This window comes from Hakea prostrata, chromosome 2 (assembly GCF_041222555.1).
Source record: "Hakea prostrata isolate BN-2017 chromosome 2, UWA_Hpros_2, whole genome shotgun sequence".
Taxonomy (NCBI): Eukaryota; Viridiplantae; Streptophyta; class Magnoliopsida; order Proteales; family Proteaceae; genus Hakea; species Hakea prostrata.
The window spans coordinates 56,333,036-56,360,427 of NC_142601.1; the positions used below are offsets into that span (position 1 = coordinate 56,333,036).

The window sequence follows — 27,392 nt, forward strand, 5'->3', positions numbered from 1 at the left end:
AAGTGATTCAATAAAAGTTTCAAAGCAGGTTGAGGATTACCTGCTTTATGTACATCTTGGAAATAGAAACGATGATTCATAAAACCCTGCAATAGAAAAGGCGAAACTGAATTGAGTAAAATATGTTTAGAGAGGGAGATCACTGGTGAAACATGACCAAATAATTCTGAAATTTTGAACAAATGGATAACACCTTCAACCTTAGGGTTTCCAGTCTTCAGCGGAACTAACGGGACAAAAATAAAAAATCTAGGTATCCACACGAAATTAAGTACTCCCAGTGGACGAGAAAAACTAACACTAGGGTTTTTAGATTGAAATTTTGCAGTGCAGAGCAGAAGTAGCTGTTTTTAGAGCTGCAAGTGATGCTCGCACCCAATAAACTACCAAATCACATCCCTTGATGGAGCTGATAGATTGTAAAGGCGGGGAAGGTGATAGCACGAGAAAAACTAAGAAATCGATAGATAATAACGCATTAACTGAAATTGTGTGATCGTCAGTGAGAAGGAAAATAATAAAATACGCGTGAACCAAGACGAGGAAGCAACACAGAACGACGAACTGCAAGTGCGTAAAAACAGAGAGGGATAGAGGGAAGGTTGAGAAGGGAAATCAGAGCTCGGTTTACTAACCTCTCCAACGTCTGTCTCATTTCTCTATCAACTGCGAAGCGCGAACTGAGAAAGGTAAAAAGCAAAAGCTTAAACTATCCGGGTGCCGTGAAACCTTGGCGCCATTGTGCGGAAAAATTTATATATAGGCCCCTGTAATTATAAATATTACACTTACATCCCTTAAACTAATTTTTAATTACATTTACAGTCTCCAACTTGAATTGCAACATCCTTGGCAATCAAATAATCAGGAAGACTAATTTTTTTTCTTTCATTTTCCTCAGACGAGTCTTTAAAAGACAGCACACCAGGGCAGAACCAGGATTCAACATGGATGGAAGACTGAATAATGAAAGTCCAGATAACCTTCTCGTTAAAAAAACACAAATGTTTTTTTGCAGTGTCAGCCCTTATAAGACCCATTAGGGGAAAAAATCATCTGCTGTGCACAGCAATGGAGTATCACAACTTGACACATGTAATATTCTAAATAAAGGGTTGAGATTAGAACATTGGCTTTTAAGTGAAAATACATGTTTGTGACCCGTTTGAAGATTAACCATACCAAATAACCGGTTTTAGAACTTTAAATCCCTATGATTTTCCCCTCTTGTTTGAGACTCTTCAACTCCTTCTTCCCTCTCACTCCGTTTTCTCTATCGTGTCTCTTCCTTCATCTCTCGCTTTCTTCTTCATTGCTTAAAATTTTGGAGAACACTAGGAAAACACCAAGATGGACTTGGTATAAGGAAAACTCAAATTGATGCTAAATATGTGATTTTTGGTTAGGAAGCCCTTTTGACTGCTTAAGAACTTAGAGAATGAAAGTGGGCGAGTCATCAGGGAAACCTTGTAATTCTAATTTCTAATTGTTCAGTTCAAACTCTGAAACTTTTTCACGTTGCTGAATTATGGGAACTCCATAAAATATTGAGTCTTTCAAAGTTCCTTTCCTGAACCCCTCTATCCTCTCGTAAGTGCTCATGTCCACAGAAATATCCACATTAATAGGCATTGGATCCTCTTTATATAGATATGGGATTTGGTTTGTATAGGGCCCTTATGACAGTGTTGGACAGTGTTATATTCCTATGTTTCTAGGAAAAAAGATTGAGGTGGCCAGCAATACTATTTGCAGCAACATGTAAATATGATTAGGGCAAGAAGAAGAAGCAATGGAGAAGAAAGCAAGATATGGAAAAAATAGAGTGAGGGAAGAAGGAGTTGAAGAGTTTTAAAGAAGAGGGAAAAATCGTGGAGATTTCAAGTCTTAGAACGGAATTTTAGAAATGGGCGGGTCAGACGGTTCATAAAAATGGATATTTTCGCTTAAAAGTCAATGTTATAATCTCAACCCTTTATTTAGAATATTACACGTGTCAAGTTGTGGTACTGCATTGCTGTGCACAACAGAGAGATGTGCACATGTGATCGTGTAATCTAAAACCTCATGCCCTAATTACTTGTGGACCGAACATACAAGGGTATTTCAAGACAATAGAGAAGACAAGAACATGATTACGGAGTTCGGCATAGCCTATTTTCCGGGATTCAGGTATGAATCCAATCCACTATATGATTTGGGAGATTACAGACCTAAAAGAAGAAAGAAAGGAATACGAAACACCTGATATAAGCAACCTCTAATATCCAAAAGACCATCGAGTGTTCACCTCACTCCAGCGATCAAAAGCCCTATTGTTCCTCCTTCAAACACCAGGGATAACCATAGATACAAGCTTTCGAACACAGCGCCATGAACGAAGCTTCAAGAGAGCTCCAAGAAGAACCCGTAGAACAGAGAGAGAAATCTCAGAAAAATGAAAAACACGAGTTGCATAATACCCTCTGAACCAACCCAGCCTCCTTTACATAATAGGCTGTGAACCAAATGAACCCAGCAGGTTCGGTTCAAGACCAAGAATAGTACAAATACCAGATTACCCCTAACAGCACAGCAGAGGATTTTTTTTCCTGAATTTCACGGGTGGATGAGAGAAGCCAACCAAGTATTCCGCATAAGAGTTCACCTTGTGAACAATTTCATGGTTCCGGTTCATACTTCCCATACATATGACCCATTACGGTAAATGAGGTAAAGAAGGCTAGAGGTCCTTTATACACCATGATCACCTGCCAGAGTTTTCTTCCTATTGTTGGAAAACCAATTTTCCAAAAATCAACTATTTACTTGGGTGATTTCCCTACGTCAGTTCCTTCTGAAGTCATTCTTTACAATCACGTAATTCCTTCCTGCCATAGCTGATTCAGTCGCTAGAAACCATTCCCTGTCATAATCAATCCTCAAATGGGAAAGCAGAAAGGAAAGCAGAGACACAACTCTTCAGCAAGAGACACTCAAGGCAAGAGCAAGACAAATCTTCATTCAGAACTCATTTCTGTTGATCCAATTAATATTAATACACTGGATACTGATCGTACATAGTTTCATCAACCTCACTACAAATTGTCATATGTACACATCGTGAAGGTCGAGAAAAGGCCATAATTTCATGATTTTCTTTCATGATACAACCGTGTGGCCTTGATTTAACCAATCCCACGTTAAGACAACCTTAATCCCTTCCAAATAAGAAAAGAAAAAAAGAGAGATTTTATTCTTCATCTATAAATTAATTGCAACAAGCAGCTTCTTGAAGCTGGATCTACTAATCAATAAGCTACACCTCTGGCAAAACCATCTCCATCATGAAGCAAACTCTCCGTCAACCAATAACCATCCCATGAACCACCTACCCTCTGCCAAGAAACATAAATCATTATTCTGTAAACAAATAAATGATCGACCACCAAATACAATGGAAAGAAGAAACATTTTACATTTGAAATGGATTATGTTTTCCCTAATTTTCCATTTCTAGAATAGCTATTGCATCTATTTTCTTCCCCATTTTATGTAAATCTTATAACATTACCTCGAACACTTTTTTTTCATACATCCAAGCAACCTCTTCCATAACTGTTTCATTGAATGTGTGCTATCCCTTATACTTAAGAATATGGAGACTTGTGTACAGTACCAGTGAAAGAGAGATGTCCAAACACTAAAATATTCAGTACACCAAGAGATACAGGCCCAAACTATTGAATACATCAAAAGACCAATGACTGAATTTCCTACCCACTTCATTAACAAAAAGATAGAATGTAGAAGACTTCTAATGCACCCCAACCCCCACCCCAAAAAAAAAACGACAAAAGAAAAAAGGGAGAAAAAGAAGAAGAAGAGGAAGTAGTCCTCGGCCAGTAGCCATGACGATACACACACACACACAAAGCAAGAAGCCATATAGTTTACCAACATGAAGATACCAAACACAAATTCTGCATTCAGCAATAAGAAAAGTAATCAAATCAGATTTGGCATTCTACCATTGTCTACGTGAAACTTCTGTATAGAAGTAGTGTTCTCTTTAATGAAGGTGAAGATTTACATTGGAAAATGAATAATCCTATACAAAGAAGAGATGGCTGTGAGAACAAGTGTACAGAGAACAAACCTGGCACATTGTAAATTGGAATATCTCTTCTTCCTCTGGGCGGGCACCTCGAATCCAAACACGCTGCTTGAACCGGTTCTATGGAAAGGATTCAAACAGGACAAACAATTAATGAGAAACTCAGATTCTAGGGAAGTATCAGCAGATTGTTGGGATTTACATAGCTTGATGTATGCCATGCAAATTACAAAGTTCATCAAAAAAATTAGTTGGTTTATCCACAAGTTTCTAATTACCTCTTTCACCCACAAGCTGCTCAAGATCTTCCGCTCCTTGTGACCCAGCAAAACTCGGTAGGTTGAATGGTGGAAGATTCGCCTGAAGCGTTCAAACTGCTTGGAAAGTGAGATTGACACATATGAAAAGGGAGTTAGCAATGAGGCTTTTACCCAAACATCATGATAGACATCCAAGTTTCAAATGACTTGCTGACCTGTCCCAAATCAAAAAACGGACCAAAATATGTGGACCTCTCGAAAGGATCAAAACCAGCAAACTGTCACTCAAAACAACACAGGAATCCGATAATGAGATAAGAGAATAACCAAAAGTCAAAATGGTAAGGGAGGTAACGTAGACATTACCCGGTACATGACTTCCACTCCGTAATCTTGACGGGGCTGGTCATTGTATTTCAAAGCATCAAGCTGGTGCTGAACTGCTTCTTCTGCACTAAACTAAAATAAGAGACCAAAGTAGAACTATGTTATAAAAGGTAAAAATATTTATATTTTGGTACTCCATGAAATATACAGAATCTTACATTTAGTCTTGGGCCAAAAGGTCTTTTCTGGCGGGACTCAAGCCTGCAATAGCCAACTGAGCTTTAAGGGTGCATCGCAGAGTGGTGTTGACATTCAATTATCACTGGTTAAACCATAACTAAAGATGGATTGTGGGGCAGAATGTACATGTTGTGTAACTTCACAAGAGAACAGATAATGAGCCCAGAAAGTCAGCTCTTTTTGGCATAGATTGTATTTATATTTATGATCCACTTATGAACAGATTAGGTTTGTTACGGTATTATAACACTCATATAATAATGCATTATTATTTATATAACAAAAAGGCTTCAAAAGATCAATATGTTGAACATGGAATATATAATATGTAATTCTATTCACACTAGGATTGATATGGACATGGAGTGTGAATTGGGGAACAAGAGACACATCACAGTGACTTTTCTAGATATTTTGGATCAACCAAAAACAAAAGATGATGATGTTTCACAGAGAATTAAAGTGGATCAGATGAAGTGGAGAGTTGGGTCTAACTCTGGAGTGTCTTGTAACCAATATATCTCTTTAAAGCTTAAAAGAAATTATGCAGGACTGTTGTACGACCTGCTCCAATATATGGAGCAGAAAGTTGGGCAGTTAAGAAGTGTCATATTATGTGTAGCAGAGAGGAGATGTTAAGATCGATGTGAGGAAAATTTATGAAGGATAGACAAAGGAATTAATGTATTATAGTAGACTTAAGAGTTTCCCCAATCAATGACAAGCTTCAGGAGAGTCATTTGTGGTATGGTCATGTTCAACAGAGAACTAGCGATGGCCTAGTGAGGAGTTATATGATCCCAATTGAAGGAGCTAAAAGATAGGCACATGCCTAGACATAGATAAACAAAGTGTAACAGAGATAAGGTGTTGAGATGGATGTGTATCAATAGTAGGAAGGACAACTGAAGAATGACCATATTAGGGTCAAGCTTGGGGTAGCTCTGATTCGTGATAAGCTCAAAATTTTCTACTTGAAGTGGCATGAATAACTACAGAGGTACCCAATCAGGTAAGGCAAAAGGAATACCCTAGACTTTTTCCACAATAGTAACAGCATATGGAGGTTGGGTGATGCAACTGTAGCAAGTTGCAACCCAAAACAAAAAAAAAAAAAAACCCAACCAACCAATCACACACACACACCAAGAGAATACATAATTTTATCATCTCTCACGTAACATGTGCATCATGTTCAATCTGGAGAAGACATAATTTCATCAGTCTCTCACGCAACATGTGTATCATGTTCAATCTGTCTAACCCTTGCTCTCCAGATGCTAGGTAACATATGTATGAAAGGAGCTTGATCAGGATCCAATAGTTCAATAGAAGGCCAAATTCGGACCTGAAAGGAGAAACCAAGAACCAGAATGCAATCCTACATTCATGGCTGCGTGCTATAATAAAATCCCTTCCAAATAACCCCACTTTACAGATGGAATTCAAATCCAATCGCCTCTATTTCGAGTTTCAGAACCGAACGGAATATCTTACGAAATCAGCATATCAAGAAACATAATCTAATGCGAAATCTTTGCATTAGTAAAATTACAGAATTTGAACGGCGGGGTAGAAATGATGTAGGTAGAAATGATGTAAAGAAATTTGTTTTTTCCCCCTCTTTCGCAAAGACAGTTTGATAAGTACAAACAGCAGAAACAACATACCAATCCGCCGAGAGAAAATCGGGAACGTCAGCAGAAGCTCTACAGCGAGAGTTAACGGCGAAGGGTCGAACTTGATGTCTAACACCATTAGAGGGTTTTGAGGACATAGAAAGGGATTGAGGAGGTACTAAAGGAGTACAGTATGCCATCATCCTTCACCTCGAATCTTCCGATTCCCGCAGCTGGAACCTTGCAGTTGAAATTAACGGAACGCTGGGCGCGCAAGGAAACCACCTTACCGTCATTTTGTACGCAATTGACCCATTCCGCACGGAACGCTATCAGTCGTCTAGCCCCTGCACCAGCGGGATTTTGCTGAGGTGTTGTACTGTTGAGTAATTAGTGCACAACACTTACAGTAAAAAGTCGACTCCGAACCCCAATGGTGGCTCATATATGAAAAGCCCAACGCTTTACTACAAAAAAGAGATCGAGTTCGAATCCCTCGAGTGGTGGCTCACATTAATTATAAAAAAGCGCCTTGAGGGACGTAGGAGATCGAGTTTGATGAACCTCATTTCCCATAAAACAAAATGTCGAGCCGCACCAGTAAGTCACTAGCAAAACTTTTTTTGTGCATGTGAAGTAAGAGCAAATTGTACTAAAATTGAACTTTTCATATTTGAAAAATATAGATAACTTAAAATTAGATTTTCATTAAACACATTAGTATATTTGTTACTGAAAATGGTTAAATCACTCCTAATTTTCTTTTCTTATCTTCATATTTTTGATAGAAATATTTTTATAATTAAAAGAAATAAACAGTGATTTAACGATTTTTAGTGATAAATTAAATTAATTGTCCAATAAAAATTTAATTTTAGGTGTTCATGTTTTTCAAACATAAAGTAGGTTGCCAGTGTTTTAAGGCCTCTATTTTATGATATCAGTACAAATTGTTCTAAAAGTAAAGACTTGTTTGAATTAAATAAATTAGTTAAAATCAATTTTAGTTTACAAAAAGTACAAAACTAACTAAAACAGTAATTTTTCCTATCTTTGAACATTTTTATCATGTAATTTTTTCAACTATTTCTGACTTTTCGCCCAACCGTAAATACCGATTTTAGAATAATGCTTTCTCTTGGTTGGATCTTGTTATTTGGCAACATTTCTATTTTGTATTGTTTTTCACATTTTTTGGTTTTTTTTTTTTTTTTGAAAAACACCAATATTGTATTTGTATCTCTAAAAAAAAGTGGGCTTAATATTTGTGCCTAGGTACCGTTTCAAAAAACACAAAATATAGATGGGATTACACGCGTGATTTAGACTGTTTTTCTTCAAAAAATGTAAGACAACACGAGAAAGTAGAAACAATAAAGAGAACGTTGACAACCTCTAAATTACCTTATAGCTAGGCTTTTATGTTTTCTTTGTCCATAAACAGAAAGTTTTATGTTTCCAGATGTCTTTGGAGATTCAAAGTCTACTTCTAAGTTTTAACATGCTTCTTCAAGATACACAGTGAAAAACCAGCAGCGAGAATCACAAGCTCGGCGCGCCGGACAAATTAGAACCGGATACCGTAGGTAGGAGAGGTCATGAGTAGGGAGAGATGTTGACAATGGTACCTCGAGCAACTTCCTAAACGTGCAAGAAATATGGTTGAAGAAAAACGGGAAAAGATGACACGAAACAAGGCATTGCCATCCAAACCCAGTTGGAGTCGTTTTCTCTCCTACTCCCTTTCCAGATCAATCGGCAACAGCAACGTTCTGCCTGAACGGTGGAAAAGCTATATTTGATTGCCAGCTTTGGAATGATTGAACTACAGATCCCGTTCCAATTCCAGATTAAATCTGGATATTTTGGATATATTTCAGGTTCACATTCTCAGTATTGACCAAATTCTTTTATGTGGACAGTAACTCATAACAATGCGAAGCCCTAACAAAAACTTAAAAAGTCCAACAAAACAAAATGGAATTCAGCCAAAAGTTTCAGCTGAAGAAAAAAATGGAAAAACCATGTTCATCATGGGTCCGGCATTTAATTTCTACTATATAAATCAAGTAAACAGTCTCCGGCCAAATTCGACAGTGTACAACTTATAAAGAATAAAAATGGGGGTAAAAAAAAGGAACGACTTGCAGATAATTACTGATATATACAAGATGAAAAATCACCACAATTGTTTCTCTTGCGAGTGATCTAAATTTGCAACATGAAAACAGGACATTCCCCAGCATGCATGGAAGCTGCACCATGAACTCTCCAGAAGCAGCAGGCACTGTTCAGCAGGAAGTCCCATCATCTTCTTTCTGCCACTGCTTCATAAGGCAAGTTAACCAGCCCCATTCAATAACATGCTCCTTCCACTGAAAAGATATGATGAATTTCTGACTCTTATGACTGGTCTGTATCCTTTGCAAATGCCAGTTGACAAGCCAGGGCAATATGATCACTACCCCATTTCTGAAAGGAAGAAGCCAGCAACACACTCAACAGATAGACGACGGAAAATGCAGCAGTGAAATGAAATACAGTTTGAATGTGTGTTTTAAAACTATATTATTCCTGAATATTGACAGTTGCAGGCTAGTAACTAATATACCCAGCAGCATTGACCAATATAGGGTAGACTGTCACAGGACGAAACGGTCTCACTTAGATGTGCCATACTGATAAAAAAAAATTAGGTATATGCATCTAATGCTCCGGACCAACTTTTGGCATAGGAGCTAACAGATGCAGCCTTCCTAGTTTTAGGCCCCATCTTCAAGCTTACATGAATCATGTATGCTTTTAAAAAGATGGTACCATTGTGCCAGGTAAACATGACAGGTTACCACAACTTCAACTAGATGAATACATGAATGGACTTAGATTTAATTGATTTAGTATAATTCTAATGATCTAGGCCAATCCACCCCTGTAAGAATTTAGAAAACTGAAAGAAGAAGAAGAAGAAGAAGAAGAAGAAGAAGAAAAAAAAAAAAAATTGACATACATGTGTTGGGAATCCATCAGTCAGTTGCTTAAGGACATGCTTTGGTATTGTGTCGAGCACTTTGACAGTATGAAGACCTTCTGAACACCTAGATTTAGATCAAGTTTCAGTGAGGATTTTCTCAATGAGAAAGCTATGCTAATGAAACAGAATAAAAGAAGCACAAGTACAGTCCATTATGGGGTACAAAACAAATTATAAATATAAAAAAAGCATTAGGAATAGATCAACTCATTAGTGGCATATAATTCTTCTAAGGTTATCTTAAGGTTATCTTAGGTCTGCCCCTAGTTCTTCTAATTCCTTCAATATGAATTAAATTGTTTCTTAGTACAGGGGCATTTAAAGGACTTCATTGAACGTGGCCCCAGATGACTTTCTTTTAGTGATATAAGTATATAACTAGGGTCAGCAAGTGCAACCCATATTTTGAGCCCAAAAACAGCTCCCAGACCATGCAGCACCTAGAGCTGACTGAATGCCCTAAGGGGTATTTTGGTCATTTTACCAGCCCTCCGGCCTCCATGGGGTCAAAGTGGTCTAGTTGGTTTCCCCACACTTTTAGGAGTTAAGAATCTATAATTTTCTTAATTGAATTTATAGTGAGAGTCCTAATGTAATTGGGAGTCATAGTTGGAATCCAATTTCAAGTAGGATTCCTTGTTAGAGTTGATCTCTTATTTGGGAAATTCTCTCTCTTTATTTATTTATTTATTATTATTTTTTTGTGGGTGGGGGTGGGGGGAGGCAAACAAATTGTAGTTGTTTTAGAGTTCTTTAGAAGACTCCTTTTCTAGTTGTTTTGAGGGTCTTTTTAAAGTAGTTGAGCTGTTATTAGTTGGTTTCCCTCAATTAAGGCTATAAACACCTCATTGTAACAAATCAGTTTTGGATATTCAATAAAATTTTCAGACTTGGAGTTTGGGGAACAGAACCCACGACCTGGGTTATGAGGCTTATGAGTTGTCTTCAAATTCTGCTTTAAGCCAGTGGCAACCTTAGGAGCTTCATCAAACCAGCAGCCACTCAACAGTCCCCTTCCTAATCAAGTAAGCAGTAAGTGTAGTCCCAATCCCACCCACTCCCTTATGCCATCCCACCCTCCCAACCCCTGCACAGCCTTCCCCCTTCTTCCTACACCTTGAGGCACCCTCCCCCCATCCCCAAACCCTAGTACAAACTTTTTCCAACACTATCCCCATTGCAACCCTCTTCCCCCTCCCTTAGGACCCCACAATTGAGTACCTTCCCTCCCAGCCCCTTTCTCTCATTCTCTTCTCCTTTTTCTTTCTTTCCTCCTGTGTCAGTATCTGGAAATTCCAAAATTCTGTTGAAACCCCTAAACCATAGAAGGTGAAACCATCCATAGACCCTCTCCCTTTTACATATTGCCTTAGGATTAGCATCCCATTCCCTACCCTACATTCGACCCAACCCTAACCCTAATCCTAGAAACCCTAACAATTACAAAAACCTAACTTGTACAAATTTTGCAATTACAGTCCTATTGAAGACAATATTTTCTCTTATTCTCAGACCTGATTCTAGTCTGCCTGAACCATAAACCCCTCCTTAGTTAACCCTAGACCTACCCTATACCTAGATCCAAGAGTTGGGAACAAAATCAAACCTAGCTGCAGGGATCCTAGTGTGTTGTGAGTACAATTTAGCTGCTGTCCTTTGAAAACCAGACCCAAAAAGCAAGGTATTGAGCCCTAGATTTCTTGCTGCCTTCTTAGAAAACATCCTACTACTGGATCTGCATTCCAAGGTTGTACATGTAGCTTATCATATATCAGAGCTACTCCTAGACCGACTCTAATATGATCATTCCTTGTTTTATCCTTTCTAGCTTTGCAACTCATCCATCTTAGCATCCTACTTCGGCTAAACTGAGTTTATTTATATGATGCTTCTTAATAGCCAAACACTTTGCACCATGCATCATAATTGATCGTACAATAGTCAGAGATTTTTCCTTTCAGCTTTAAAGAAATACTTCGATCAAACAAGACCCCGGACGCACCCCTCCAGTTCATCCACTCTATTTTAATTTCTTGGGAAACATCATCCTCTATATCACATTTTTCATTAATGATTGAACCAAGATAACTAAAGTAATCACTTTGAGGACTCTCCTTTTCATCAAGTTTCACCACTTCATCATCCACGGATCACGACCAAAATTACAGACTAGTAGATATTCCATCTTCATTCTACTTAGTGTAAAACTTTTTGATTCCAAGGTTGCTTTCCATGATTGTAACTTGGTATTTTCCTTTTCCTCAACACCACACACAACCCCACAACCCCCTCCCTCCCCTCTCCCCCCCCCCCCCCAAAAAAAAAAAAAAAACCAAAAAAAAAAAAAAAAAAAGCATGCCAAAAAAAGAAGGGGTTCATGCCAGAGGAAATCTTCTCACTCTGTACACAGATTTTTGTTTAGAAGTTAAATCTTTCAGTCAACAGATTTCAAAACCCTCATGAATATAGATGATCTCATGATCCAGCTGAAAACTACCAGGAGATCTAAACACCCCAATTTTAACAAGTAGGAAACCAACTAGGCAAGCAACCTTCACTGTTTTCAAAGATAATGATTCAATACCAAGTAGCAGATGCAGATGAGGCAGCATCTGAAATTCAAAAGCAGGCTTACCATATATAGTCAACAGTACCAAAAAACCTCCTGTTATAACTGGTAACTTCAGGTTCTCTGCTCGGGTCTCTTGTTCCGGAATAATCCTGTGAAGATGGAACATGGGGGAATGTTAATAACAAGTGAATAACTAAGCTTCTTGACTGAGAATATTTTCTAAAGCTAGTATTGCACCATCTAATTGCAATATTTGAGTGAGCTGTTACTGATGCACAAAATTAAGAAGGCAAACAGATACTTCATAGTGTGACGATACCTCAACTTCCGCATATGTGCTTTTTAACTTTAGAGGATGTTTGAGGAGTTTGCACTCTGAATTTCCTGATGCTACCTCTATTTCCATTGGACCCCATAACTTAGGGTCATAAACATAGGCCTTGGTCGGCAGAGTCTCCAAGTACAGTGGAGAATCTTCCTGAATTTCAGCAGTTGGTGGACTCAACGAAGACTTGCTTGGACTAGTAAGGCATTCTTCTGAGAAATGACCTGTTTCTTCTGGATCAGGTCCTGTTAACTTGTTGCAGTCAACCTCAGTTCCAAAAATGACTTCGCTATTATACTTCTCATGTGAAAATGAACTCTGATCTTCACCTACAGTTCCATCTTCGATCGCAACTTCATTTAGCTTGTCAATTGATAAGTCAGCCAGCTTTTTATCCAAAGACACATGATGCGTTGAAGGATTAGGCTTCTCTTCAATAGTAACTTGCTCAGACAGAAAAAGTTCTGAGTTTTTAACAACAGAAATCTCAGCATTATCAAGGAATAATGTATCTGTCAACCCCAACGAAAAATCAGAAATGGACACTTCCACAGGCTTCTCATCAACTACATTAATATCTATGGTCCTGCTATCCACATTTTTATTCACAGCCCTCTGCAACCATCAGACCATCCATGTGTGTATCTGACTTGGACTGTTCACTCAAGGATCCAAGAATTGGGTTGGAAGTGATACCTCTTACTTCTTCCCCATCTTGAAATTCAACTACCTCAGGTTGAGAATCATCACAAGCTGTAGTCAGAGGAGGAGAAACTTCATGACTACCGTTATCTCCAAGATCGACAGTAAGCCCACCTTCGCTTCGATCAGTACTTAGGTTTTCTTTTAAGCAATCATCTAGAACAAGGACAGCTGAGTCAATTTCATCCTTATGACCTTCTATAGTAATCTGTTTTATTTCTTCTCCAGCTGCAGCAGAAGTGCCGGTTTCATTTCTACACTGTGCATCAGGTATGACTTGTCCAAAATTAAAGCCTTCAGGTGGAGACAAATTCTCTATTGAAGGTGCACTGTTGATGTCAGTAAGTGAGTTATTTTGTACGTGCAAGTCCAGGAAGCAATTAGTATGCTCATTGCCAATTTGTGTATCACCAACCGACATTGAAGCTCCAATTGTATTACTTGTAGTCTGAGCCCTGCTACAAAGCATGAGTTTTTCAGCTTCAAAATGGTCACATAACAAAGTGAAGGTGGGTTTGACGAAAGAAGATTAGACCTGTTCAAAACATCCCATGAATTAGGGGGAAATGGATTTACTGCAGTAATTTCAGCAGAATACTGCCCAGAGACCTGATCTCTATCTAAGCCAGACAAACTTAACTGCAAAAAGTAAAACATCAAAACTGAGATATTTTGTGCTGTAAAATGCCACACCCACCCCAATCCCACCCTGGGGGGGATGGGGGGAAGGAGGAAGAAGAAAAAAAATTCAGAGACGAGGCATTACCGTCTGTTCTAAGATATAGTTATATAATGGACTCTGATCCAAAAGCAAACAACAAACAAAAGGAGTGTTAACACAGAATTGATCCTAAAAATATCTTCAGTAACTTCAGTAAAAACTAATGCAATCAAAGAAATCTTAAGACAATCTCAGTGGGAAGAAGTGGTAGAGAAAAATATACCCTGGGAGTACAGTTGAAATCCCCACCAATAACAATGGGAGCTTCATTCCAGATCTTAGAAATGGCATGAGCCCTATCAAGGAGAACACGAACCTGTTGTATAGGCATTACAACGTTAGTCAATCAATCACAAATAATCAATACAGAATTCTATGATTCAGACTATGGTATCATCCATGCTACTGATACTTATAAAGATAAGAAAAGAAGAGGACCGCTTATATCCACAGTGCAAACCAGGCGGTTTAGTCAACAGAACCAAAGATAATGATGAACTAATCTGGCACTGAAGATGACACAAGAATTCTTCGCTTCAGTGCCATAGTTAACAGTGGCATAGTGAACCCTGGCAAAAACCTCAGTGTAGATGACCTTTTAGGATGATACGACCAAGTTCTTTAGTCATCAGCATCACAACTAACGTGGTTCTGTGAATCCTGACAAATAATCTATGATAGGCCACTGGTAGCAGACCACGTGGCCATAACCAACTGCTGGTTGGTTGGTCCTTTTTTTTTTTTTTTTTTTTTGGGGGGGGGGCGGGGGTCGTAGAGTGTTTGGACAGCCTGTGGCTGAGGGGCAGCAATATTGCTGTACAAGGTGACCGGCACCATTGTAACTAGAATATCTTTGCAATTTGTCTTGTAACAGTTTACATATGCCCACAACTGAGAGGAGACGATTGTTACAGGTTTGGAGGTGAAAACGGAGGAGAAGACTAGGGTTAGATCACAGGAATAGATCCTATTGGAGAAGAGATGGTCCAAGCGAGGGTTCTCATTGAACCAGAGGCTGAGCCCCAAACCAGGGTAAGTTTTATGATACCCCCAACCACAACTCGTTGCATTTGGTAAGTAAATAGGGAAGTGGGCCTTAGGAAGCCCAACTAACTCCAAAATCCAGCGACCCAATTACTAGGGTTCTAGGTCGAAGAGTCAAAACTTAAGGCAAGGGCCTGTTGGGGGTTATAATTCTAGGACCAACCCAGTAGTTGGATTAGTCACTACGCAATCAAGGGCCCAGAAGCTCCACGGCCCATTTGCAAATCATTAAGCCTAAGGGCATTTTTGGGAAGTCCCTCTTCCCCCTTTTCCCCCCTTCAATTTGACATCTATATGGTCATGATTTGCAGCAGGATCGAATAGGAGGGGAGTTTGCCGGAGAAAGAGAATGAACGAAATTGTTCCACCGATTTCTTGCAGGTTCTGACAGCTGAGATAGGTCAAGCTGCTGATTTGGATTGATTGAACTGAGACCAGGATTGACACTGACGTGCCCCTTCACACTAACCCTCCCACAGCAATTCCATAGCAAACAAAAGGACTATAAAACTCCTCTTTGCAAACAGACATGCATGGATTTGGTTTTGGTCTTGCAGCCAGGGGAAATTAAGCACTACTTGAGGTTTTGTTTACCAAAATAGGGATTTCTCTTTCTTTTTGGGTGATATTTGAGATGAACCAGAATCCCAACTAGGCATATCGTGATAGATTTGGAGAAAGGGACAGAGAATGCATTAACTTCGATGCCATATCCTTCCAGTTCTCAGAGGCCAATCACCTGTTCAAGTTTACTCAGATTTTCTGAGGAACTTCAGAAATACATTTAGAGAGGTCCTCGGGGGTAGTGTGACAGGGATTCAAGTTGGGATAGTTCCTGCAGGTGTTCGATATCCTTTTACTCTTTTAGCCCATATAATAGGCTTAGATGGCACTTTTGGTTTTATGAAGTTGGAGAGTTCCAGATCTATAGTAGATACATCCTCTCATCTTCGAGGGCTAGTGAAGTTGATGGTGGAACAAAACGTTGGAACAGTCAACAGTGGAGGCCCTCCAGTTCTTCCTATGCGACTCAGCATCATGAAGATAAAGAGTTCTTTGCAAGTTCTATTGCTACATAAAATGGGTGCCCATAGTTACCTGGTCGACTTTTGAAAATATTGAATGGCAAATTGGGATGGTTGTGCAGCAAACACGTGATAACCAAGAACCTGATCTTACCACACCTTGAGGACAAGGTGAGTTTCAAAGTGGGATAGTATCATAGGCCCTCGGGAGTAGGCCACATGGAGGAAAGAAAGGTGTGGAGAGTTTGCCATAACCAACTGCTAGTTGGTGAATTACAAGGGGGGGGGGGATGTGAGGAGAGGGCATCGATTGTTTATGAGTGTTTGAGCAGCCTGTGGCTGAGGGGCGCCATTGTTGCTGTAGGGGGTTACTGGCACCACTGTAACCAAATTATCCTGCTTATTTTACTTGTCCCGTAATAGCTCACATATTAATAGTTGTCTAGTTGATCACTTTCCATTGTCGACTAGTGGATTCCTGTCAACCTACAAGAATATACACACATCTAAGTCATTCTGAAGCAGGTCTGAAGATCCACATCAGCAAGAAGGAGCCACGGAGTTGCTGCCCAACAGCATAATCCTAGTGATGATATAGTAGTAGTTTAAGCGAGAGCCCATGCTTAGTTCTCTCTCTGTCTCCCCCCCTCTCTCTCTCTCTCTCTCTCTCTCTGTCAAATTTTCTCAGTTGGCCAGTCTGTTGATTGACCCGAGTTTTACTTTGGGTCCATTTAAGCGATCGTGTGACCCGCTTAACTGCACGTGATTAGGACTTACCTACTAGTACATCCACATGTTGGAGTTTGGTTACAGAAGTAGTAGAGTTATTATAGAAGTAGAGCTAGGTCATTGTGGGGTTAGTTAGCAACATTAAGACTAATCCTAAAGGTGTTCAAAGTTGGTAGCCCATGATCTTATGCTATTTTGGTTGGACAAGTCTGTTGGTTGAATTTGGGTTTTATTTTGTGTCAATTAAAGTGATCCATGTGACCCACTTAAGAGGTGGTTCAGCTATTAGTAACACCTCCATGCATGGGGGTGTCGTTATGGAGTATTAGAGTTGTTATAGTAGTAGCTAGGTTGTTATGTGGTCTGTTAGGAACTGTAAGACTAATCCCACAGCTGTTCTAAGTTGGTTAACCTACTTCCAAGTTTGTTTCTGTTAATGCTCCATGCATGAAGATTTGTTGGTCAATTTTAATTCTGTTTTTACTTCAAGTCCTGCTGGACAGAATTTAGTAGAAAATTTATTTGTTTTATGAGCTTTGAGAGCTGGTTCTTTATTCTTCTTTGGAGTCTGGGAGTTCGGTTACTTAGGGAGTGGGACTCTATCATTGCTACTAGGTCAGGGAATTCCTTCAATAGAGATTGCTGGCAAGTGCTCTAGAATATTACCAAGCTGTTGGACCTTAGAGGTTCTACCGGGGCGGGAGTTTTCCCAATGTCAGGGACCTTTATTTTTCCCCCTTTTATTTTTTCAGTTAAAAGCTTATAGCCTTGAAGTTGGAGGTCCAGCCTCCATTGAAGACTTGCACTTCATCTTCCCGATGTTGCTATTCATTAGAAACCCTAATCCTAGTTTGGCCAGGCTCAGATCACTCCCGTCTCACCAATGGATTAAGTTGAAAATTGGAGGAAACCTTCCTCTCTACCTCCCTCACATCAATCCAATCTATATCTCCAAACTACCCCTGACTAGGTATTCTAGATTGTCTCAACTAACCCCAAAATATAGGATACATCAGAATCAGCTGAAATTCACATCAGCCATTACCCAAGGCCTGCAAACTGTTCCCCTAAAGCCCCATCCCGTTCTGACCATTACAGACCTAAGCAGTCATTCACCTCCCTTGGCAACCAAAAGCCTGTTTTGGTACTGGTTTTACCAAGTTCCTAGCAGCATTAGCCCTTGCTTGCTCCTTCCAGACCAAGCCAACATCACTCCAATTGCTTACATCTATGAACCCAATTCAGACCACTGGCTGAGTTTTCTCAGCAATCCAAGAAAGAAGTGTCTTATCACCACAAGGCTGTAAAGCAAGATAAATTTCTTCTTTTCTTTTCTTTTTTTCTTTTTTTTTGGTTTGAGGGGGGGGGGTGTTTTAGAAGAAAGCAAGATAAATTCATGCATTGAGACAGAGAGGAGTTACTAGCGTGCTTTGGTAGAAGAGTTGGTAATTTTGAGGGATTTTTCTTACCATACATATGAATGCCTGCGTTGATTGACCCCCATTGACATGATCTTCAAGCAGAGAACTTGCCAAGAGATCTCAATTTCTGAATGGATTATGGAAACCCAAGCTTCTAGTGCATCTAATTTGTGATTACTCATTCTCAGACTCTCACTAAAAAATTATAAAATTATGCAAAAGCTCAATACCACAATACTTGGGGAAACTCTGATAAGTTTACACCTCTCCCTTATATCTTTAAGAAAGGCATTAGCCTGAGTTCATCCAGCATATTATCAATGCAAATAATTTTGTCCAGAAAATAAAGCCACTGACAAATAAATTAGTTGCAAGATATTCATACAACAAGATGATCTTCAATGACAATGTGTGACACCATAAGGCAATAAAATGTTAGACAAAAACCAATTAATAACTTCACAAATGGGGTACATACCTGACCAAGCTTAATTTCTCCTCTTTTAGGGTTGTACAGCACATGAATGTTACATACAACAACTCGATTAGCTTGTGAACTGCAAGATGGAATTCCTTTTACCTTCATAATTCAATGGTTAAAGGTTCATAAAGCATTTGGATAAAACATACCAAACAAAGTAGAAACTGAAGCAGAAAAGGAACTAAAAATGGAATGGTTCTTTACTGCTCATACTCTAAACAATTTTTCTCTCATTTTCTCACACAGTTTCATAAGTTATGTCTTAGAATTCCATGAAAAGATCAATAACCCTAGACAGTTTTGGATCACTAGGTAAGGAACGTGAAAATAATGAAAAGTTTTGAAAAGGTGATTTGCTGGCCACTTTTTGTTGCTTTAGCAGGAATTAATGCAGGGTTTCTGCTGCATCAGTAATATGTTATCATTGGCTAGACAGAAATGAAAAATGTGATTGGTAGGTTGTACATGGGGAAATGGTAAATATTGCTTTGAAGACATATTGACAGGTCAGCTGTTTAGAGATTGGAGCCTACCAATTTTTTCCTAGTAAGTGGCAAAAAGAAGGAGAGTCTATTGGGAGCCTCTGATGGAAACATAGTTCAGTTGTTGATCAATTCAAAGTGTAACAGAGACAGAGACGACAAGTTAGAGATCAACCCCAGTTATGGATGGATGATAGGTGCAGATGCAAATGGATCATGAGGAGAATAATTGAATCACTGAGACTGGAACCATATTAAGACTCAATCCAAATTGATTTATACTTATTATATTTTGATTCAAAAGAAGGTGGAAGGGAGGGAAAGCGACCCGGGGGGGGGAGGGTACTGTGTAGGGTTTGGGAAGGGTGGGGAGGGTTTCTAAGGTTGCCACAAGGGTGGGGGAGGGTTGCCGCAGGGGTGGGCAATGGGAGAAGAAGGGTGGGGGTGGGAGCCATGGGCCAAGGGAGAGGGAGGAGGGGCTGTACTTACTGGTTTTGGGCTTGGATGTTGCTGTAAGTGTTGAAATGCTGTTGGAGATGGAAGAATCTTGCTGAAATTTGAAGAGGAAGAACTTCAATAGCCACCGTGGCCCTTCCCCAAGAAGACCACGACTTAATTTCCCTCAAGGCTCTGATTTCTTTATTTAATTCAACATCCTTTACAATGAGGTAAGGCCGCTATATATAGCCTTTCAATTGGAGGGAAAAGATTTGGACTCAATCTTGGGAACCTAACTTGACTCAATTAGGCAATCCTTTATAGACTAGGATCCCCTTTGCAACTCAATAAATAACAACCACAAGTAAAAGAAAGCAACTTGCAAAAATAAGAACTAATTATCCAAAAGGAATCTTAATTTAGAATTGATTCCAACTAGGACTCTCAAGACTAATTCTATTAAAGAAATAAAATTAGATATGAACTCAAGCAAATATAGAGAAAATTACAGGACAAAAATAATAATAAAAAGAAGTGGGAAACTGACCAAACTACCACTGGTGGGGTTCAGCCAGCCCACTAAGTGCGCCAATTGGGCTTGGGTCTAGGCCCAATTTGCTTGTTCCACTAGGGGGGGGGGGCTGCTTACATCACCGTGACACATCTACCCCACCCTGGTTACTTATAATTGGGCTTAACTTGTTAAACTGCTGGGTTCAACTTGACCCAGAAAAACTGAACCAAACCCAAATCTGAAAACAGTTTCTCCCAAGGGATGTGATCTGCATCATTATATGGCATATGAATTGAAGAGTCTTCAGGGTTTTGGTTATTTCACTGAAATGGACTATATTTTAGTACTATATTTCAGCTTCGACCAGGACCAAAATCTTGAACCTTAGCTGACCTTGGGACCTCTAGACATTTCCGATCAGAAAATGCGGGGAAAAAAAGACTGCATCTTGATTGCCTGGGCCTACTTTTATGATCCCAGTCTCAATTCCATATTTCATCAATAACATTCACCAAGACCCTCCTACCCTCAACTAAACAATCTGGTGACATCCAGATACAGATCCCAATCTGCAACTACTAAGTCTTCTTCTATGTTAAAAAAGAGAGGGAAAAAAGGCAAAGTTAACACAGAATTGAGGATTACCTTGGGAAAGCTGCAGTCCCATTTTCACTAGCATTTGAACTGCTTGACTAATCAAAACAAGGAATAGGACTAAATTAATGATAACGTAAAAAATACCACTCAGAAAACAAGAAACCATCTGAAAAATATATATGAAAGTTAAGATCCAATTTACCTCTAGAACACAAATCTGGGCAACATTATCACGTAGTCCAAGCTTATTGAATTCAATGGACTCCTCATGTACCATCTTGAATCTGATAAGCACACGAAGCTATGGTAATTAATTATAGGGATCGTACCAACTAATAATAACCTCGAAGACGGATATGCTAAAATTAAGATGCAGAATTTGTCTTAAATGTAACAATAACAGAAGCATTGCAGGAGTTTCAGGTCAAACAGTAGCATACATGGTAATATCACCACTGCAAAGCTATAGGCAATTTACATTCACAGGCATGCATGCTAATTCAAACAAATTGATCAGAGATTGTTCCTATGAAGAAGAAGCATTAAAAAGGGGGGAAGTTTATTAGAATTGTGTCAGTATGGGAGACAGGACTAGTAGAATCCTTGCACAAACACGGAAAAGGTAATACTTTGGGAAGGGAGAAAAAGGGGTCTCACAGTCCTAAGAATTATTATTGTTATTTTTAATTAAAAAATACCATAGAGTGCTATGAGATATGAAGCATTTTCCTATCAATAAATGATCATCCATCACACCAAAATAAGCAACAAGATAATCATTCATCACTGCTAGACAACCAACAAATGATCAAGGAAGATTCAATTTCCAATCAACACATTTTAGGGCTTAGTTGTGTTCATTTTCCAATTTTAAACTTTTACTCATCCCAGTTTTACACCCTCTTAAAACTTTTAGTTCTAGTGAGCCAAGAACCTCCTTACCCACTCTTAGAGTGGGTATGAGATATGAAGCATTTTCCTATCAATAAATGATCATCCATCACACTAAAATAAGCAACAAGATAATCATTCATCACTGCTAAACAGCCAACAAATGTTCAAGGAAGATTCAATTTCCAATCAACACATTTTAGGGCTTAGTTGTGTTCATTTTCCAATTTTAAACTTTTACTCATCCCAGTTTTAAACCCTCTTAAAACTTTTAGTTCTAGTGAGCCAAGAACCTTCTTACCCACTCCCTTCCCAGCCCAAACCTCCCACCAACCCCCACCCCTCTATATGCCCTTTCCCCTCCCCCTGCCCCTCAGGCGCATCATCCTGAGGTAGGGATAACCAGCTTTCTCAAGAGCTTGGCAGGTCCCTTCATCCCCCAAATAATCAAGTCCCTTCTTCTTTGCGTGATATGGTTGTTTGCTAGGGCACCTCTTGAGACTGAAGCCTCCACCCCTTCACATGCCTCAGATGGTGAATCTGATCGTGACGGTTGTAGGAGAAGCAACAGTATTTCTAAGGCACGCTACCAAGTGGATGGAGGCTTCATTGTGGATTTCAATTCTCCAACAAAAAGAAAGAAAGAACAAACAGAAAAAATTAGGTTCTGGCCTGTTTAGTCAGGATCTTTGACTGCTAGGCTTGGTGCCATTTGTCGGCTCTAAGTTAAATTGATGCTTTTGGCTAGGCACTGCCCTTTAGTCCATTTTGTAACCCCCCCCCCCTCTTTTTCTTTCCTTTGTTAATGAATTTTTTTATTGATCTAAAAAAAGGCTCTAATATTATGCACCATAAAAGCACCACAAGCTATAACTGAGTAAAAAATAATTAAAAAACCCAAAAAGGACTAAAAAGAGTTAAAACCTGGTCAAGGTGAGGCCTTGGCAACCAAATCAAGGGCAAAGTTTTAAGCAACTGAGTAAGTGAACACATTCTTCATTCTGAAGCATCCCTACCCTCGGTGAGGCTTAGATGGCCTTGACATCTATGATATTTAGGGATAGCACTGAAGTGCAAGTAGCCAAAGCCAAACCTGGCCCCATGAAATGAACAAGAACTTGTAAATTTTACAAGGCAAACAGGGTGGGACCCTGTGGACTGAGGCAGGGAGGAATGGTCTGCTAATGCTTTTTAAAAACGTGTCCTTCTCATGACTGATCATGGTTATACCAGGGATAGGTCCCCTGTTGAATCCAATCCCATTGTCAAACTTAATGACAATTAGAGTAGCCATAACTAAAGAGTCCAAATCTTGCCTTTTAAAACCCATGCAGTGCCCTTATTCTGTATCATCATGCAGGGGAAAAAAACTCTGTCCAAGGGTGTGGCCTATGCCAGTGCTCCCACGAGTCTCTCCCTCTCCTCTATGTAAAATATATTTCTACCCCTTGTTTTAAGGAAGAGAGAGATAGACATATGGAAGTGCCAAGGTACACCACACTCCTGGACAGAAAACTACATTCCTTGATGTGCATAGAGAATGTATGCAGACCACACAATCCAACAGATAATGTGTGTCATCTATCACAATGTTTTAGAGATTGCCTGGACTGAAGAACATAGCTGTTATGTAGCCTGCAAGAGTTTAGGGTTTTCACCTCATAGGCAGTTCATTAGTTAGAGTCGGCTATGAGGGGGCAGTGTATAATGTTGTTCTCCCCTCTTCCATTCTAAATAAAGGAGCTTGGTGATTTCCTTAATCACTGCAGCATCAATACCCATTGGCTGTTCACAATAGCATGTCAAAACAAAGAACAGTTTTATAACAACCATACCAAAAAAATTATTCATTGCCAACATGTTCATCTTTTAAGAAGATGATTGTTTTAGAGGACACACCTAATAATTCAGGGCAGGGAACATAATTGAGAGACTTTAACCCTTCACCATAGTAATCATTTTTTCTCCTATCTTCTCATTCACTTACAAGGGATGATCCTGGGAAGCTCAAACTGATATGCTTCAAGACAGAGACACTCTAGACATGAAAATCAAGAGCTGTTTTTAGTCTAAAATTCTATTTCAATAACATCTGCTAGATATCCAACCCCTTTTTAGCAAGTTATTCTTCAATTGCTTCAAATGATTCAATGTCATCTAGCAGCATGAAGTTGTAATACAGTAATTACTTAAATAAAGACATGCTATACCATAATGCAATGGAATGAAATAGCATGAACTAAGTCTATTTTCTGTAAGACTAATTTTCTTCTTTCCCTATCACCTCTAGCCCCATCCCCTTTCTCTTAACAAATGTTGAAAGACAGAGAAAGCAAAATGACAAACATCATCAAACAGAACTAACTATGCTCAATCTGCTTCACAAAACTAAAAAAAACCCAGAAAAGCTCAATACTCTAGTTATAAAATTTAACATGAAGAATTATTACCTTGTTCTTCGCCAAAAAATTGCACATCCATCAACTGCATTACCAGTTCGCATCTGAAATTTAAAAAGAAAAAAAAAATCCCTTGTTTAATCTATGACAAAACTTTATAATTTGGATTCATACTTTGAAGAATCCTTTTTTACAAACATAAAATATTAGATATTGAAAGGAGCAAAAGAGAAAATCTTATGTTTGTCAAGTGCATGGACTAGATTATGAAATACCCCACCATATGTATTGGCCAATACATATCACTATTGATAAGATACGATTTGATAAGGGCCACTACGTCTACCGATACAGGTAGGAAAGGTACACAGGATACATACCAATACTCAAAAATACATTCATTTTAAGGGCTTCCATTACTAAAAAAGAAAAGAAAAGTAAGTATTGATACGTATCAGCCAATACAATACAATGCAGTGCGATACATATCCAGCACCACTAAACCCAAAGCCCTTCTTATTCTTGTTTTTTCAATCATGAGGCTGGGACTTTGATTCCTTGCGGAAAAATTAATCAAATCAACCAGACAAAACTTCACTTGGTTGAATCGACATTATAAATCTAAAAGTGAAGATATCCACACAAAAGTACATTTCTCATGAATATTACCTATTTTGCTTAAGTCTTGACTTCTAAAAAACTTCTCTCTTTTTTCCATTAGTTATTGAGAATTAGGTTTAACTAAAAAATCATCGTATCATAAGTTTCAACAACCTGAACACTCTCCATATCAATATATTATTACTACCTGTAAGAATATTCATCATTCACAACAATTACAACTGACTACACTTGTCTCATGATATTTAGTTCTCCATTTAAATGTTCTACACAGGATATATGTTAGAGAATTGACCTAAATGCCCCAAGGGTATCCTTTCGGTAATTGACCCAGTTACCCTTGAAGTGTTTTGATGATAACCAACACATATAAATGTTGAAAGAAACGATTGTAGTAGAATGGCTTTTTGATCCATGATCTCAAGCCCTTTATTTATAATAAAGTGGAAAGTAGACTATTACAAGGAATAGAAGTTTACATGAATGCAAACTCTAATTTAACTCCTATACAAACTCTTATTAGACTCCTAATAAAATCCAACACTCCCCCTCAAGTTGAGGCATGGATGTCACACATGTCCAACTTGACCAAAAAAGTATAAAACATCTGTCCAGGTAAACATCTGCAATTTGATCTTCAAACTTATAGATTACGTCTGCCTTATAGACTTCCATTTGATTTGTCCTCATCTTTACTGCAACTTTATGTCTCCAAGGAAGAACGCCCAAGTAAAAGAGTAGAATCTTCAAATGTTGAGAAGACTAATTTCTGCACAAATCTGAGGAAAAATATATTTTTGGGGTAACAATAGCTAGGGTAAAACAGCCAAAGTGAAAGTTTTGATTTGTAGCAATGTTAGATCTTTAAAGGGAAAGTTTGCCAAGGGACAATCTCCAAAGGTAAGGGAAAATTTGTCAAGATAAGTGACAATCTCCAAAGGTTATAGAGATCAAGTTCTGCAAAGGTCAAACGACAAGTCTTTTGCAAGGTTAGATCTCCGAAGGGAAGATGTCAAGTTAAGGGGCAAATCTCAAGGGTTAACAGAGATCAAGTTTTGCACAGTCAAAAAGATAGCTCTATAGCAATGTTAGATCTCCAAAGTGGAAGATTGCGAAGGTAAGGGACAAACTTTCAAAGGTAACAAAGATCAAATTCTACATAAGGAAGTCTACATGAAAGGCTTTGAATTGTAGACATCTTCAATCTCCCCCTCACGTGTAGCGTTACACGTGGGGAGATAATAACAAAGGAAATTCCAATGGGGAAACTTGGAAAGGAAGAAATTGTAATGGTAAGATAAAAGTATCAGGAAAACAAATCTAGAGAAAATGACAAAATTTGAAAGGGGGTTGACCGAGCCTACGGTGCCACTAATGAAGGTCTGATATTACCGAATGGACCGGATTAGAAGATGTAGTCAAAGCAGAAGTAGATCCTCCAATCGGCTCGAGCAAATAAAGTCCATTTACCACGACCAATCTCCTTCCCCAAATCCTGAAGTAGCTAGGTAGGAGTTGGTAGCGGTAGTAGAGGAAGCAGTGGTCGAGGCTGTACCGGCAGTAGAAGACTGCAGAATACATCGCAGAGTAGCGAACTCCTCCTGTGAAAAACCAACGTCTGCAGAGGGTGTGGTGGAAATTGTCTCAGAAATATTAGCCTTTTGTTTTTCCTGTCTTTGTGCTCATTTCTGCTCAAAATCAGCAGGCTTCCCATGCAGTTTCCAACAATTTTCCTTTGTATGATATGGTTTGTGACAGTGCTCACACTTAACAATCTCCATAGCCAGATTTAGTGCGAACAGACTGTAAAGCTGATTTCTCCATAATAGGAGTATGAAGCATGACTAATCGATGACTTTCCTCACACTGAACAAGAGCATAAGACTGTTCTAGTGTAGGAAAGGGAGAATGACTTAAGACTTGCACTCTAATCTGATCGTACTCCACGTTCAAACCTGCCAAGAAGTCATATACTCGAATCTTATCAATGTACTTCTTATATGTCGCCACATCATCTGGATTAGTGGGGTGATAATCCCCATAATGATCCAACTCTTGCCAAAGAGATCGCAACTCAGCATAATAGTGGGCCACAATTAGTTCCTTTTGGGTAGTCTCATGAAGCTTCTTTCGTAGCTCATAAACATGTGCATCATTCCCCAACTGTCCATATGTTTCAGTAGTAGCCTTCCAGATTTGGGTTGCAGTATCAAGTAATAGGTAACCCCGGGCAATATTTGGATGCATGGAATTCAAAAGGAATGACATAATAAAAGAGTCATTTGATATCCATTTATCCTGTAAAACACCTGCGGTAGTGGGTTTGATAGTGGTGCCCGTAATGTATCCAACTAGTCCTCTTCCAGCAATAGTCAGGTAAGCAGATCGAGACCAAATCAAATAATTTGTGCCGTCAAATCTGGTTCAGTCTGATTTGTTTTCTCTTCTTATTCTTAAAGTCCCAAAAGCTGGAGAGACGAAGCAAGTAGCAGCAGCGATGAAGCAAGTAGCAGCAGCGATGGTGTTTCTTCTCTTTCTTCTCTTCTTCTTTCCTTTTCTTCCTGGTCTTCCCTAATCGAACCCACTGTAGTGCAGTGGGCATTGAAGAACAGAGTAAAAAAAGGAGATGGGTTGCGAGGGTTTGCGATGGGTGCAGGTGCAGCAGTGATGGTATGCTAGAAAAAAACGATGGGTGAAAAAAAAATTCAGGGAATTTCGATGGCTTCTGGCTCGATAAAAGATGCAGCGGTGATGGTATAAGCCGGGTTCCTCTTCTCTTCTTCTTTCCCTCCTTTTTCTTGTTCTTGCAGTGGCAGATTTCTGTCCAAAACTAAAGAATCGATAGGTGCAGAAAATT

The 27,392-nt window shown here is 39.0% G+C and overlaps 3 protein-coding genes across 4 annotated transcripts in view; all 3 read right to left on the reverse strand.

Annotated features, from left to right (window-relative positions):
• Nucleotides 1-723, reverse strand: part of TTN7 (Structural maintenance of chromosomes (SMC) family protein) — a 30,039-nt gene extending 29,316 nt beyond the window's left edge. Inside the window, exons 1-2 of one of the 2 annotated variants that reach the window (XM_089145276.1) lie at nt 636-723; nt 41-86 (exon numbers count right to left, since the gene is read on the reverse strand). In XM_089145276.1, the coding sequence (XP_089001402.1) occupies nt 41-55 (15 nt within the window). In that variant the 5' untranslated portion in view covers nt 56-86; nt 636-723. Of the gene's footprint in view, nt 1-40; nt 87-200; nt 615-635 lie in introns of those variants that run through there. The other variant, XM_089145277.1, reaches the window with a different exon arrangement.
• A 2,263-nt stretch (nt 724-2,986) lies between these two features.
• Nucleotides 2,987-6,824, reverse strand: LOC149025070 (DNA-directed RNA polymerase subunit beta). Its single transcript, XM_089145278.1, has 7 exons — nt 6,594-6,824; nt 4,902-4,944; nt 4,723-4,815; nt 4,572-4,634; nt 4,375-4,470; nt 4,139-4,216; nt 2,987-3,377 (listed from the first exon to the last, which is right to left on the reverse strand). The coding sequence occupies exons 1-7, from the start codon at nt 6,743-6,745 to the stop codon at nt 3,291-3,293; spliced, it is 612 nt and encodes a 203-aa protein (XP_089001404.1). The 5' UTR covers nt 6,746-6,824; the 3' UTR covers nt 2,987-3,290.
• A 1,732-nt stretch (nt 6,825-8,556) lies between these two features.
• Nucleotides 8,557-27,392, reverse strand: part of LOC149025071 (DNAse I-like superfamily protein) — a 28,270-nt gene continuing 9,434 nt past the window's right edge. Inside the window, 12 exon segments of the mRNA XM_089145280.1 lie at nt 8,557-9,014; nt 9,550-9,637; nt 12,209-12,294; nt 12,465-13,086; nt 13,088-13,627; nt 13,708-13,811; nt 13,939-13,971; nt 14,117-14,209; nt 18,591-18,669; nt 20,673-20,719; nt 20,827-20,908; nt 23,966-24,018. Of these exon segments, the coding sequence (XP_089001406.1) occupies nt 8,946-9,014; nt 9,550-9,637; nt 12,209-12,294; nt 12,465-13,086; nt 13,088-13,627; nt 13,708-13,811; nt 13,939-13,971; nt 14,117-14,209; nt 18,591-18,669; nt 20,673-20,719; nt 20,827-20,908; nt 23,966-24,018 (1,896 nt within the window). The 3' untranslated portion in view covers nt 8,557-8,945.